At 36.3% G+C, this 14,139-nt stretch overlaps 1 protein-coding gene and 1 long non-coding RNA gene across 2 annotated transcripts in view; one reads left to right on the forward strand and one right to left on the reverse strand.

Moving 5' to 3' along the window:
* The window catches only part of LOC138704835 (uncharacterized), a 412,725-nt gene that overhangs the window by 355,892 nt on the left and 42,694 nt on the right, over positions 1–14,139 (reverse strand). Inside the window, exon 2 of the long non-coding RNA XR_011333445.1 lies at positions 4,888–4,944. This is a non-coding gene — a long non-coding RNA (uncharacterized lncRNA). The remainder of the gene's footprint in view (positions 1–4,887; positions 4,945–14,139) is intronic.
* The window catches only part of LOC138704833 (short-chain dehydrogenase/reductase family 9C member 7-like), a 91,890-nt gene that overhangs the window by 47,756 nt on the left and 29,995 nt on the right, over positions 1–14,139 (forward strand). The window contains exons 3-4 of the mRNA XM_069833139.1: positions 7,553–7,771; positions 11,985–12,167. Coding sequence (XP_069689240.1) covers positions 7,553–7,771; positions 11,985–12,167 — 402 coding nt within the window. The remainder of the gene's footprint in view (positions 1–7,552; positions 7,772–11,984; positions 12,168–14,139) is intronic.

Consider the following 14,139-nt stretch of genomic DNA (forward strand, 5'->3'; position numbering starts at 1 on the left):
GGTGCGATTTAAGAAACCGCAGGTGCTATTTAGGAAACTAGTTGCCTAAATGGCACCACTGACAAGTGTTCCGAAAATGTCATTCTAATTGAAAAATATTAAATCAAATTCAAGGATTCTTTTTTACACGAAAGGTAAATGTTCTGGGAATGTATCTCTGTAAAGGAATGTAGAAAATGAAAACTGTATTGTTCAATAAAAATTATAAATGCTAAAGTGGTGCGATGTAGGCAATCTTACCCTACATACCCACATTCACTTTTATATATTAAGACGAGCGAAAAAGCAGGATGATAGGTACAGAATTACTGGCACCCGCCGTTGGAATTATGCAAGCCAATGCTGAGACGTTAATTTTTTTTAACTGGTTATATTTACGACGCTCTATGAACTACTAGGTTATTTAGTGTCGATGGAATTTGTGATAGCGAGTTGGCAATTGACGAGATGAGACCGAGGATTCGCCATAGATTACCTGACATTCGTCTTACGGTTGAGGAAAACCTCGGAGGAACAATCAGATAATCAGCCCAAGCGGGAATCGAACCCATGCTTGAGCGTAATTCCGGATCAGCAGGCAAACGCGCTACCACCTGAACCACGCCGATGGCTTCTGGGAGGTTAAAGATCACTATTGAACAATGTGAAGTCAAATCATTTTGTGCTTTCCTTTCATCGAAAATGATAGTATATCATACGACTACTAGGAAAGGGATTCAACAAGCTATTTATTACATTCAGATGAAAGCAAAACGAAACTTCTTTGATATGCCAACTTACTATGGACAACTACGTTTTCATTCATCTGCATCTGCATCTAAATGTAACAAAAATTTGCAACACTTATATAATTTTTATCTCTTGCATATGCTGCGCGTTGCCTAACTTTACTATATAAACACGAATTATAATATTATGTAAAGATCGTCAGAGGAGCCTCGTGAGTGAGCCTAATGGTGCCAAAACGTGATTACGCCTGACAAGAGCAAAATGGCCAATCTTCCCTTCACAACTCCAAAAAAAAACTCCCCCCTCCCTACCCGAACTCATCCATACTTCTAACTCCCCCCTCTCTACCTCAACTCCCCCATCCTACCCTAATTCTCCCATCCCTCCCCCAACTCCCCCTCCCTCCCCCACCTTACCCTAATTCCCCCAAACTCCCCCCTCCCTACCCCCAACTCTTCCCTACCTCTAACTCTCCCGTCTCTACCCCTATCACATTGGCATAATTATCTTCGATAGTTCCCCACGCGAAACGGTTGTGTCACTGCGAATGCCAAATGAGATCTGGCTTTGGTAACAAACTCTGACTAAATTTTTCGTTGCTTTTTTCACAGTATAAAGAAGATTTATGGTGAAAGACTCCGAACAATGCATAGTGATCCGAAAAAACGGCAACAATCACAGAGGCAAATTTATTTACAAAAATCACTTTCAAACTACTTTTTAGAAAGAAATGAGTATTGCACGTTTTATAACCCATGTAAACCCTGTTATATTAGAGTACTACAGAATAGAACTCTCATAAAATATTTTTAAATTAATGCTTCCGGTACTATTTTATTAACATCATATTATCTACTAGCTGAAAACACCTGGCGCTACACGGGTTTTCCTTTCTGCTTCTATTTTTATTTAAACTGATTATTACATTTTCGGAAATCTCGAAATCCTAACTATTGACAACCAAAAAGAATTGTCTTTACTAAGCTAAGATTAATCTTTACTTAACGTCACTTACATGAATTGATGAACTCCTTAGCGAAATGTCTGCCAGCGTTAACTCAATTTAAAACAGTTTTAAATCAGGCACAGGAAACAAAATATGTCATCATGTGCATGACGTTCAGTGGTTTTTTTAATTTGTTCCTTTGTTTGTTCGTTCGTTCGTTCGTTCATTTATTTATTTATTCTTATGTAGCTAAGGCCATTAGGCCTTCTCTTCCACACAGCCAGATATACAAATAAAATAATAGAATAATCAAATCATGAAGAAAGTAAAACCCAACGAAAATATGATTCCCTTTCCTCTTTCTGATCAATTTCAGCATCGAATCAATATATAATTTAATTTATATTGAAATATTTATTATCCCTTGACCGCTGTGCACCCACTTATATCATACCCAGTTTTTTTAATATGACTTGGAAAACTATATCTCACAAATTCAGAACATATTATATTAATTCTTATTTTACACACAGAATACAGATACAATATAAACTGCAATAAGTCATTTTTTAGCATAAAGACTAATATTCTTAGAGACGTATAGGCTTAACGGTATTTTAGAAATTAAGAGATTGTTATTTCCACAACGCATAACATACTACATTTGCAACATGATTATACAGATAGAATTTCGCAGTAACATATTTTCGGACGTGAACAACAATATTTTGAGAGACGTATATTTTAGAATTAATACAGTGCTATTTTCAGTCGGCTTACGTACATTCACATATTACATTAGCAACATGACAGAAATGTCATTGAATTGCTTTTTGATATGTGTAATATATTTTTTTCCTCTTCTTTGTATAAAATATAGTCGAGGATGTGAAATACACGCAGTTTTTAAGTCAATGTCTGCAACTTTGAGCTACTGTCCTTGAGCTTCATTTTAATATGGTCATTACAAATGCTAGTCGCACTGGAAATTTCAGTTGCTTAAAATCGAATGGCAATCATGGCAATACGTGAGATAAAAACATCTTCTCCTTTCGTTTTTCCAGTTAATATTGCCATTTCTATTACGTTTCGCATGAGTTCTTCACGCCAATTCATGTTGGTGGATAATTTTGATGAGTCAATATTTCGCAATAGTACTTCTGGTTATTCAGTATTACCGTAAGTAAATTATGTGTTAGCAATCCTTGTAGTTTGAAAGAATTCTAGAATTCAGTTGGATAAAACACAGTATGCTCACTATCTACAACAGCATAGAGAAATTCATAATACGGTCCTGGATTGCGTAAAGATACTTATTGCATGAATTATATAGTTTTAGCCTCCATGATGTGTATCAACAATGTTATTTAATTTCGTGTTATAATTTCCATGGCCTCGTGAAAGTCGATGTTGAATACAACAGAAATAATAAAAACAATTGACTATAGAAGATTGCATTTTAGTATAATACATGAATGTTTGCTCGTATTTGTTTTTATTTTTAATTTTTAATTAATTTAACGTCCATTTGCATAATGTTAATATAGCCTATGTTTTTCTCCTGGTTATGAAAGTTAAATGTGCAAACTTTGGCACATATCGGTCAAAGCGTGTATATTTGTATAGAGAACATACATACTTACCCACATTCACTTTTATATATTAAGATAGTCTGGTTGAATGCAATATCGCTACATGGCAGCGGTAGCGAGCTTGCTGCACGACCAATCGGTTTCTGTCTGCTGCACTATTTCCCGCCATCCTCAGAATCAGAGGAAGATCTCCTCCCTGTCCGTTTATTTACTTGCTTTGAAACTCTGCTTCTTTCTCTGGCCGCTAGTGCGCTGTTGTCTATGAATGTTAACTGCAGTAAAGGAGGAAAGGATTAACCTTCGTCCTCACAAACAGTCTCGCATCCTTCTCAGAGTTTTCGCGCAACACATAAGCACGCGTCGTTTAAAACTCATCAACCGAGGTTTTCTGATAGCTGTGAACTTAAAAATTGTCGAATCTTCCTCAAATTTCAAGGCACATATTTTATTTGGTAATGAAACTGCATTAGAACACTGCCTTATTAATTCAGTGCTGCACCGTGACGTCATGGTTTTTAGTAAAAGTAGTCTTTGAAGAAGGCAGTGATTCAGGAATACAGTACATATCCAAAGCTCTATAGTGTGTAGTTTACAAGTCACCTAGTTGCTAGTAGTATCGACTTGAGCTTTGAGACACGGCCTTAGTTTCGAAACGCAATGACTGGATTTTTATTCTCTGTGTTAATGTAATATAAATAATAATTAGCCTTATTAATTCAGAATTAATTATAGTTATAACCCACATTCTGCATGTATTTGTAATAATGCATGTTCATGTTATCTAAGTATTATCTTGGCTTGAGAAAAAACACGCCTTCTTGGCTTTCTATTGCGTCATGGGTAATATTACACCGATTATCAACTACACTTTTTATAGATAATTACTCAGATTTTTCTTCTGCGTGCTAATGATGTTAATAATTAGTATTATTAACCCAGAATCATTTATTCATAGTTGTGTTTCACATAATCTTATATTGTAAAACATGTTCTCTTTTTTTTCTCCCCCGAATACCTCATTTGACTTCAACAATTAGTTTCCTAATAGCCAACTAGAAACTTTGCTCAGTCATCCGGATTATCCTGTCGTAACGAATCCAACAGAGTAGGCAACCTCTCTGGTCTTACCTTTTGTCCTGATTACGGTACTTGTATGTAGTTCCGAAACGTTGGAAATTTCAAGTTCCAGAATAATGTGGATTCCCCAAATTCAACATATCGCGAGCTCAGAATGACAAGGTTCTATCTGACATTTTAACCAAAATTGAGATTTTTGTTGCATTGAATTCTGCTACTTCACAGCTATCTACCATATAAATTATATGTCGACATCTCAATTATTTTTCGTGATAAAGTTAGTTTAAAATACAGTATATTTACAGGAGAGCATTTTAAAAGTTAGTTGTTAATAAAATCAATGCAGATAACACAATGACGTAAATTACGTAAATACAATGAATAACGAACACATAATAAAAAAAAGTCTATTTGAATAATAAGTAATGAAAGTAGCAATTCTGGCAAAAAGAAAAAAAATTGTTAGCCGAGGAAGAATTGGCTTGCCAAGTAAGGATTTTTAATTTTGAAAATATGGACCCTAAAAAAATTAACATTACTTACATACCGACGAATTCTAGCTGCTGACGAGCCAGGAAGGTAGAGCTGACCTATTGCTTCCTGAAAGCAGAAAAAAAGAGACCATGAAAAGTCACTTTAGCGTGACTAAGTAAACTCACAAAAATATACTTGTTTTGATGATGGATGATCGGAACGATAGGGAGGACACCTACAGGAGAAAAGAAAGAAAATAGAGGCTACGACATAGTGTATTGAGAGACCGATTGGGCTGATTAATTGGTTGGGTTTTTTCCAAGATTTTCCCCAACTCTAAGGCGAATGTCAGGTAATCTATGACGAATCCTTGGCCTCATCTCATCAAATATCATTTCGCTATCGGCAATTCCAACGACGCTAAATAAGGTAGTAGCTGATATCGCGTCATTAAATAACCAAGAGAAAAAAATTATAATCGAATGGAGTAAGGTCGGGTGACCTTAGTGGCCAAGGAATGACACCGCCACGACCGACCCAACACCCAAGATACGTTTCATGTAGGTAGATATTGCATTACTGGCAGACGGGATCTTCGGGGACCCCATTGTGTTGAAAGTGCACATCAGCCCATGTTGCAAATGAAACATCAGGCTTCAGATAGGCAAGCTAGAATGATAAGACTCATCATCATCACTCCATTCTTCCATGTGCAAGTGAAGTGTGCATTCAAGTGGAAACAAAGACAATACTACAACCTAATGTCGTTTTGGTTGCATTCGCATCAATGAACGAATAATTATGCTGAGAAACAAAACGAGAATATTTTGCCATTGATTTTTAAATAGTTGTATCGCGAAATCCTTTGACAACAAAACATGTCATTGTATAACGTATCTCCTTCAGAATCGCTGACACTATCACGCTCGTGTCATCAAGATATGACCCTTTTCTGCTCAGGCACTCTGTATATTATACAGTATTTATTTTGGAATTAATGAAATATGAAGGATGTGTCATGATGTCATGACTGTAGGATACCAACACAAACATTTTTCATTCACTAATACATGCTTGTATAATATGTGTCTTTTGATGCTATGTCCCTCAAATATTGCGGAGCGAGATCTGCGTTTCGCATTGGGCATTTTTTTTTATTTTAGTAGGTTATTTTACGACGCTTTATCAACATCTTAGATTATTTAGCATCTGAATGAAATGAAGGCGATAATGCCGGTGAAATGAGTCCCGGGTCCAGCACCGATAGTTACCCAGCATTTGCTTATATTGGGTTGAGGGAAAACCCCGGAAAAAATCTCAACCAGGTAATTTGCCCCAACCGGGAATCGAACCCGGGCCACCTGGTTTCGCGGTCAGACGCGCTGACCGTTACTCCACAGGATATCGCTACAATTTTTTTTTCCTAGGAATATTACACTTATACTACGTCATACTACATTTAACCAATAAAACAGTACGGAACGACGTGTTTTAACCACTTATGGCTGTTTATCCTACAATTTTACCACCTCCCTAGCCTTAGTTTCTTTGTCAACATTGTACTTTCAATAATTGTACCTTCTAAAATGATTCATGTCTATTTCATCATCCTTAATTGAAACTTTTCTATCATTTATAATTTTTATATTATTTAAGTTATGTTATAGCTTCTGCTGTATGAGATTATGTATAGTCAAGTATAAGAGATTATTTAATATTATATTGATAATTGAAGTGGAATAAAACTGTTTTAATAAAAATGAAACTGAATCAACAAAACCTTTTTGACTAGTAGGGGAGAGTCGGGTAGTATCGGACATCGGGTAATAACGGACAGTGCGTTTCTTTCATCTACCACCATATGGTAGTACCTGAATGACATGGTTACGTTTATCTATGCGACATCACAGAAACGTAACCATGTTAATCAGGTACTATCATCGTGTGGTAGATGAAAGAAACTCACTGTCCGATATTACCCGATGTCAGATACTACCCGACTCTCCCCTAATCGTCCATAGAGTTCAATGAAGATGTATAGTTGGCACAACTGGTAACAAGAGAACATCTAATCTTAACACACTACTGCCATCTAGCGTAATATTTGTAATGATGAAATGACACAATAATACATATTTAAGACAGTTTAGTATTTTTGTAAGTCAATTAATATTTAATTGTATCAGAGTGCTTTATTTCTTCTAATCTGTATCCTACTTTCTTCTAATCGCGTAACAGTCAACTCAATACCACTCGAGTTTTGATTTTCTCCAGATAAATCAAAACCCCCAGCTGGGTTACTATAGACAAACTTTTGCCTCAGTGACGAAATATTATAATCTTATTAGTATGTGAGTTAAAGATCATCACTACAACAGAAAATAATATAACTATATTTTGCACTAAGTACTTTTATAGAATTGGACCAATTATTGGTTGAATTACTAATTTATCACATCACAAAAACAGAAATCAGCTGCCATATGACGGGATTTTGATAGCTACTCCAAGTGAAACCAAATGTTACACACACTCATAAGATCCCGGTGTTTCGACTGGTCCTACCGTTCAAATAGAACGTAATAGAACACTAATTTTTTAACCAAAAATGTTTGTATTAATATCCTACACGCACCTTTTTAATTTGTAACACTTAGTTCATTCGTTTTCAAATACACAGCTATTAAAATAATTAAACGAGTTGTGTGTTATATGTATATTAATTGATAAACAGGTTGTGACACAGGATTTGGCCACATGTTTGCAAAGAAGTTGGACGCTCTTGGGGTCCTGGTATTTGCCGGGTGTCTCTTTTCCGAGGGTGAAGGAGCTAAGGAACTTCAGCGCTCTTGCTCAGATAAATTAAAGATAATACAATTGGATGTCACGCAAGATGACCAGGTTGAGAATGCAGTGAGGACAGTGACTTCCATTCTTGAAGGAAGAAGAGAAGGTAAGCTTAAAGAACAATTCTTATTAATTCGACGACTTCCGCAACACGACCACTATTTACATTAGGCCTATTTCACGAATGATATTCTCTCTCCCTCTCTCGTTCTCTCTCTCTCCCTTTCTCTCTCGATAATAAAATATTGCATAACAGGTGTTACAACTAAAGTAATGCTACTTACTATGACCCAGTGTGAATTGTAATGATATTTGGTAGATATGCTAATAAGACAATACGAAAGCGATTTACGCTAGAAACAAAATTAGGTACAATATTTTAGACACCAAGTATGTGATTATATATCGTGACGAGAATATTGTACGAAATGAAAATATAAAAATTGGACATTTATCTTTTGAAGAGGTGGAAAAATTCAAATACCCGAGAGCAACAGTAACAAATATAAATGATACTCGGGAGGATATTAAGCACAGAATAAATATGGGAAATGCCTGTTATTATTCGGTTGAGAAGCTTTTACCATCTAGTCCTCTGTCAAAAAATATGAAAGAATTTATAAAACAGTTATATTACCGGTTGTTCTTTATGGTTGTGAAACTTGGACTCTCACTTTGAGACAGGAACAAAGGTTAAGGGTGTTTGAGAATAATGTGCTTAGGAAAATATTTGGGGCTAAGAGCGATGAAGTTACAGGAGAATGGAGAAAGTTACACAACACAGAACTGCACGCATTGTATTCTTCACCTGACATAATTAGGAACATTAAACCCAGACGTTTGATATGGGCAGGGCATGTAGCACGTATGCGCGAATCCACAAATGCATACAGAGTGTTAGTTGGGAGGTCGGAGGGAAAAAGACCTTTGGGGAGACCGAAACGTAGATGGGAAGATAATATTAAAATGGATTTGAGGGAGGTGGGATATGATGATAGAGACTGGATTAATCTTGCTCAGGATAGGGACCAATGGCGGGCTTATATGAGGGCGGCAATGAACCTCCGGGTTCCTTAAAAGCCAATAAGTATAGTAGTAGTATGTTAGCCACCAGACGACAATGTGGCATTGCAAAAGAAATCAACATTTGGAAATGGTACAGAAAATACAGATAGGAAGAGGACCTATGCAGAAAAGGTAAAACACGGGAGAGAGGTGTATGTTAAAAACTCAACCATCAACTGACTGTTAGAAAATATTTTCAAAACGCGGCGATATATTGGATCCGTAAACCGGTGTGGTCAGGAGTTTCTCGCAAAAGTTCTGGTGGAATCTGAGTGACTGTCGCTGTATGCTGGCCTTCATCAGGCAGAGAATGAACATGTCCCGTAGACGCGATCTTTCGGATATCCCCACAGCAGAAGTCACATAGATTCGCGTTGGGGATTCTTGCAGAATTTTGAAAATTTCCGGAGATAATACGTTCATCAATGAAGTTATTCACGGGGTAGTTCTGCGTATTCACTGCATTTAATTTTATTGAACTCTGTGAGAAGTTACAGGCAAATTTTACAATAACTGTTGTGCAAGGAGCTTTTTTTAATCAATAAACTGCTTGGAATTTTGAAGTCGTGAAAACAGCATTAAAAAAATAACAAACATTTCTTTTAACTCACGCACCGTATGTTCGGCCACATTTGATTATACAGAGTGTAACTAAATTCAATACCCAAACTTCTAGGGATGATAGAAGGGACAAAAACGTTTTTTTAATGACCATGGGTCTGAAACTAATTATTGAGTGACAAAACCACAAACTCTACTGTACTTTAAGGAATAAGGACTACAGTTGTAACGTTACTTACGACACTCATGCTTCAAAATCACTACTGATATACATTAAATAGTAAACATACCATGACGGCAGAGTCCAATGCTTGTGCTGTGATCACGCAGTGCATTATTGTTCATTGAGAATAGAGAGATGGAACAGCTCACTTGTTTTGTCAATGGTACCTGCAGAGATGCGCTATGGAACCTGGTTTTTGACGGTTTGTTTTCCACCGACGAAGCATCCTTTAACCAAGATAGAATAGTCAATTTGCACAACCAACAACAGTGGGCAGGTGAAAATCCTAACGCCACCTTCATCCGTTCACACCAACAACGATTTGCTGTTAACATCTGAACAGGTATTGTTGGGGATAACTTTATTGAGCCGTACATGCTTCCTTACGTTTGACTGATAACCTGTATTGCGGTTCCTGGAGAATGCATAGCCAAAGCTCCTCCAAGACGTTCCTCTTGATATTCGACGTCGGTTGTGGTTTCAACATGTCGCTGCAACGCCTCATTTCTTTCGTGAAGTCCGAGAACATATTTTGAACCACAGATTCGGTGAGCAGTGGATTGGCCGCGGTGAACCCATTGGATGACCTGCTCGTTCTCCCGACCTCACCCAATTTGACTTTTGTATGTAGGGGACTTGAAGATGCTGGTGTACGAGACTCCAATTGAATCGGAGGAAGAGCTCATCGCTCGGTTGCAGCTGCTGAGCCTCTACAGCACACACCTGGATTCTTTGAACGAGTACAACAGGCAATGACACGTCGTTGCAGAGTTTGTATTGAAGTAGGAGGCCGCACTTTTGAACAGTTTTTGTAAAGGATTACAAATTGAAAAGGGTTTGAAACATGAGTGTCATAAGTAAAGTTACAACTGTAGCTGGTCCGTGTTTATTCTTTACAGTTTCTGGTTTTGTCAATCAATAATTAGTTTCAGACCCATAGCCATTTAACAAAAACGTTTGTTTTGGTCTCTTCTATCATCCCTAGAAGTCTGGGTATTGAATTCAGTTACACTCTATATGTTTAGATCATTTAAAACAGTCTGAAATATGATTACTAAATTCCGGATTTCTAAGCAAAATGCGTATTCTTTTCCACACTTTTAAAGGTAAGCAGAAAGGTTATACTTCATAAGACACACCTAGAAAGCAGTTTTAACTATGTTTGTTAGTAGTTATAGATGCTTACTTCGCAGGAAAACGTTTTTGCTTACTTATTTTACGATTTTTAATTAAAACAGCATATTTTACCCAAAACTGTAATTTAAAAAGTGCTTATTTCACTCTAGCCGTTATTTATCACTGATTCCCCCATTTTATTGGCTAATAAACAATTAACTTCAGTCAAATGCGTAAGAAAGCAATGCTAGGGTATGACCCAGGATGTTGTGAAATAATACTGCGTAGTCCTAATGAGGAGAGAACCTTGGGATTCTCCGCCAAAACACTGTGTCAAATTTCTAAAAAGCTTTCTGGTGAAGAAATAGAAATTGAAGAGGAATTCGTCGAAGAAGAAATGTGGTGCTTTGCACATGCACCTGTGACGTCATGTGACGTCGAAAGAACATTTTCACTTTACAAATCATTCTTCACTGACAGACGCAGGAGCACACAGGAAAATCTCAGGTTGACCTGCCTTGCATACTGCAACAGCCTTCAATAAGGTAAGAGTTCTACGAAACAAATAATTTATCATATTTCCGTGTATTCGTTTTTGCTTATTTTAGTGCTTATTTTCACCAATTTTCGTGCTTATTTTACTGTTTCCGTGTATTCGTTTTTGCTTATTTTCACCATTTTTCGTGCTTATTTGCTTGCTTATTTTAGTGTTTGATCGTACTTAGAAATCCGGACTTTAATAATTACAATCACAACAACAACAACAACAAAAAAGCGTGGATTTTCTTAATTTTTCAGCATTATTTCACCACACTGTAACCTTAATGGAAAACATGAATATAAAATAAGTCCCTCCTTGCCACTTGTAAGATTTGTTATGCGTAATATTCAAATAGCTTACCTCCACACCCCTTTGAAAATTGGACACATCTTTATATGAACATTATTTTGTCTCAGAATATTCCATACCACCACTCCCTAAAATATTTATTGAAAGGAAATACTAGAGACCCTGTGAGGAGCTTATAAAGCGTAGGTGTTCCATATGAAAATGTAGAATCCGTAATATGTTTATTCATCTATTGTAGGACAGATACTGCGATGAAAATTGCTTCTACACAACACATTGGACTATGTATTTTGAAAATTCATCACTTTGATTTAAATAGACCTACTTTCTGTTTCGCTTTACGTGAATCAGGGCCCATGTCGGCAATTCGATCAACAGTTGTTCTGTGGATTCCGAACGCCCTTAACACTGACATTACGGGATTCTTCACTGCTGAATTCTTTCATCCAGCAATCGCATAAATAATTAATATTGTTCTTTGGCTTACAAGACTTTGTTTTTCAGAGTTGTGGGCTGTTGTTAATAATGCTGGTATCGGAAATGTTGGTGAAATAGAATGGACTCCCATCGACGTATACCAGAAGACATTTGATGTGAATGTCCTGGGGCAAGTCAGGATCACAAAAGTATTCTTACCCTTACTCAGGAAATCTAAGGGAAGAATAGTTAGCTTAACAAGTGTGTTAGGTAAGTTGGTATCATCAATTACGTATTATTTCAGTATCACAGGCGTGTGGTGACTTGTAAATTGAAGGAACTTTTTTTAATAATTACAACACAATATTAAGCTATACATAATTACAATATTTTTGTGCAATGTAGGAGTCCTTAACTCGCCATTATTCGCCCCGGCTAGATGTCGCTACTACCGAGAAGAGCAGGCCACATAGGGTGCTATTCACAGACATTTCGCAGCACGCGTTACGAGCGTACTAAGCTAGCCCCGGCTATCCCCTGGTTACTTGTACAGAATTCAAATCATATCCTATCGCTAACACTGGTTTATGAATACGAAAAACGCTGATCATCCACCGGAAGCCCGCGCTAAAAATGTCTATGAATACGGCCCATAGAGATTATTCAGTACTAGCCGTACCCGTGCGCTCCGCTACACCCGTTAGAAATAAAATAAAGTAATTACATAATTAAAATAGGACATTTGATCCAGGGAACATTCGTGTTTCATAGAAGAATAAATCGTTTAATATGTTACTTAATTTAAATTGTATTTAAAAAATTAAAATGCGATCATTTTGGTCCAGAGACCACTCATTTGGTGCAATGACAATTCCTTTAACATGTTTCTTTTATTGTTATTACATGCAACAATGGTTTAATGAAGATTGACATATCTTTTAGTTTTAATGTGTATACTTTATATTATTTTCTGTATCTTTCCATTGAATTATGGACAAATAACTTAATTTTAACACTTGTTTTCTACGTCTTCAGTAAATGGCGCTTGGCCCACTATGGTTCTGAACCCTTCAAATAACTTAAATAGTGATACGTGATATGTAATTATATTTCTTTCTTTCGAAAATGTAAGAATTCACGATCTCCTATGTACCATTGCCATGGAATGAATATGTATTTTTCTTTCTACGGAAACATCTTATATTTTGCACATAGGAGTTACTGCAGGAATAATAACACTATAATCTGAGGCGGTGGTGAAAATGTATTATATTGTTATATTTTTAAAAGTTTTGTATATCCTTAAATATAAGTCCTATCAAAATTTTACATAGAACAAAAATGTACAGAATAACCTATCAAGTTTTCTGTGCATATGAAGCTATTTTAATCTTACCAGTCCTCGATTCACTCAGAAGTTACTGTAATAACATTATAGCATTATGTCCATCTAAAGAAACTACACTTTCCAACGGTGAAATAATAATTAACTATACAAATTGTGAGGGCGGCGGTGGTACAATCATCCACTCCTCCTCTTTATCTTTCTTATATTGGCTGCTTTCGCCAGGTGGACGGCACATTGGAAGATTGGATGTGCGCAGTGGAAGACTTTTAGAAATGAATAGTGTGAATTTGTAAAACAAATATAATTAACAATAATAAGTAACAATGTACATAAATGGAAAATGAAATAACAATAAATATGAAATAGGTGAGTGAAAGTAGGACAAACTAATCTGAAATGATATCCCCAGGATATGTAAATCATGTAAGTATCACAAGGCTGAGGCCAACACACTTATAAGTGATTAAACTATCTAATATGGCCGTCTCTCGACAATCAGTAACTAACCTATTAACCATATGTTCATGAACCACTCTCTAAATATATATATATATATATATATATATATATATATATTAACTATCTGAGTATGAATCTGAACACAACACCCAGCCAGCACATTAATATAATATATGATGCATTCGACCATAAATACCACTCAGTCTGACTAACCAAACTATAAATACACGTACACTCAATAAGAGAGAAACTCTACCCAGCATAAGGCATTACATGACTGATCACTATACATTACCCATTGCACATATTGCTCACATAAACTGTGCAAATTGCAGTAACACAAATCTCTGCACTTTACAAAATGAACACCGAACGGAGAGAGATTGAGAGGGATGGAGACAGATACACGTGATAAGTAACGGACGATAATTTGAA

The sequence above is a fragment of the Periplaneta americana genome, chromosome 8 (assembly GCF_040183065.1).
Source record: "Periplaneta americana isolate PAMFEO1 chromosome 8, P.americana_PAMFEO1_priV1, whole genome shotgun sequence".
NCBI lineage: Eukaryota > Metazoa > Arthropoda > Insecta > Blattodea > Blattidae > Periplaneta > Periplaneta americana.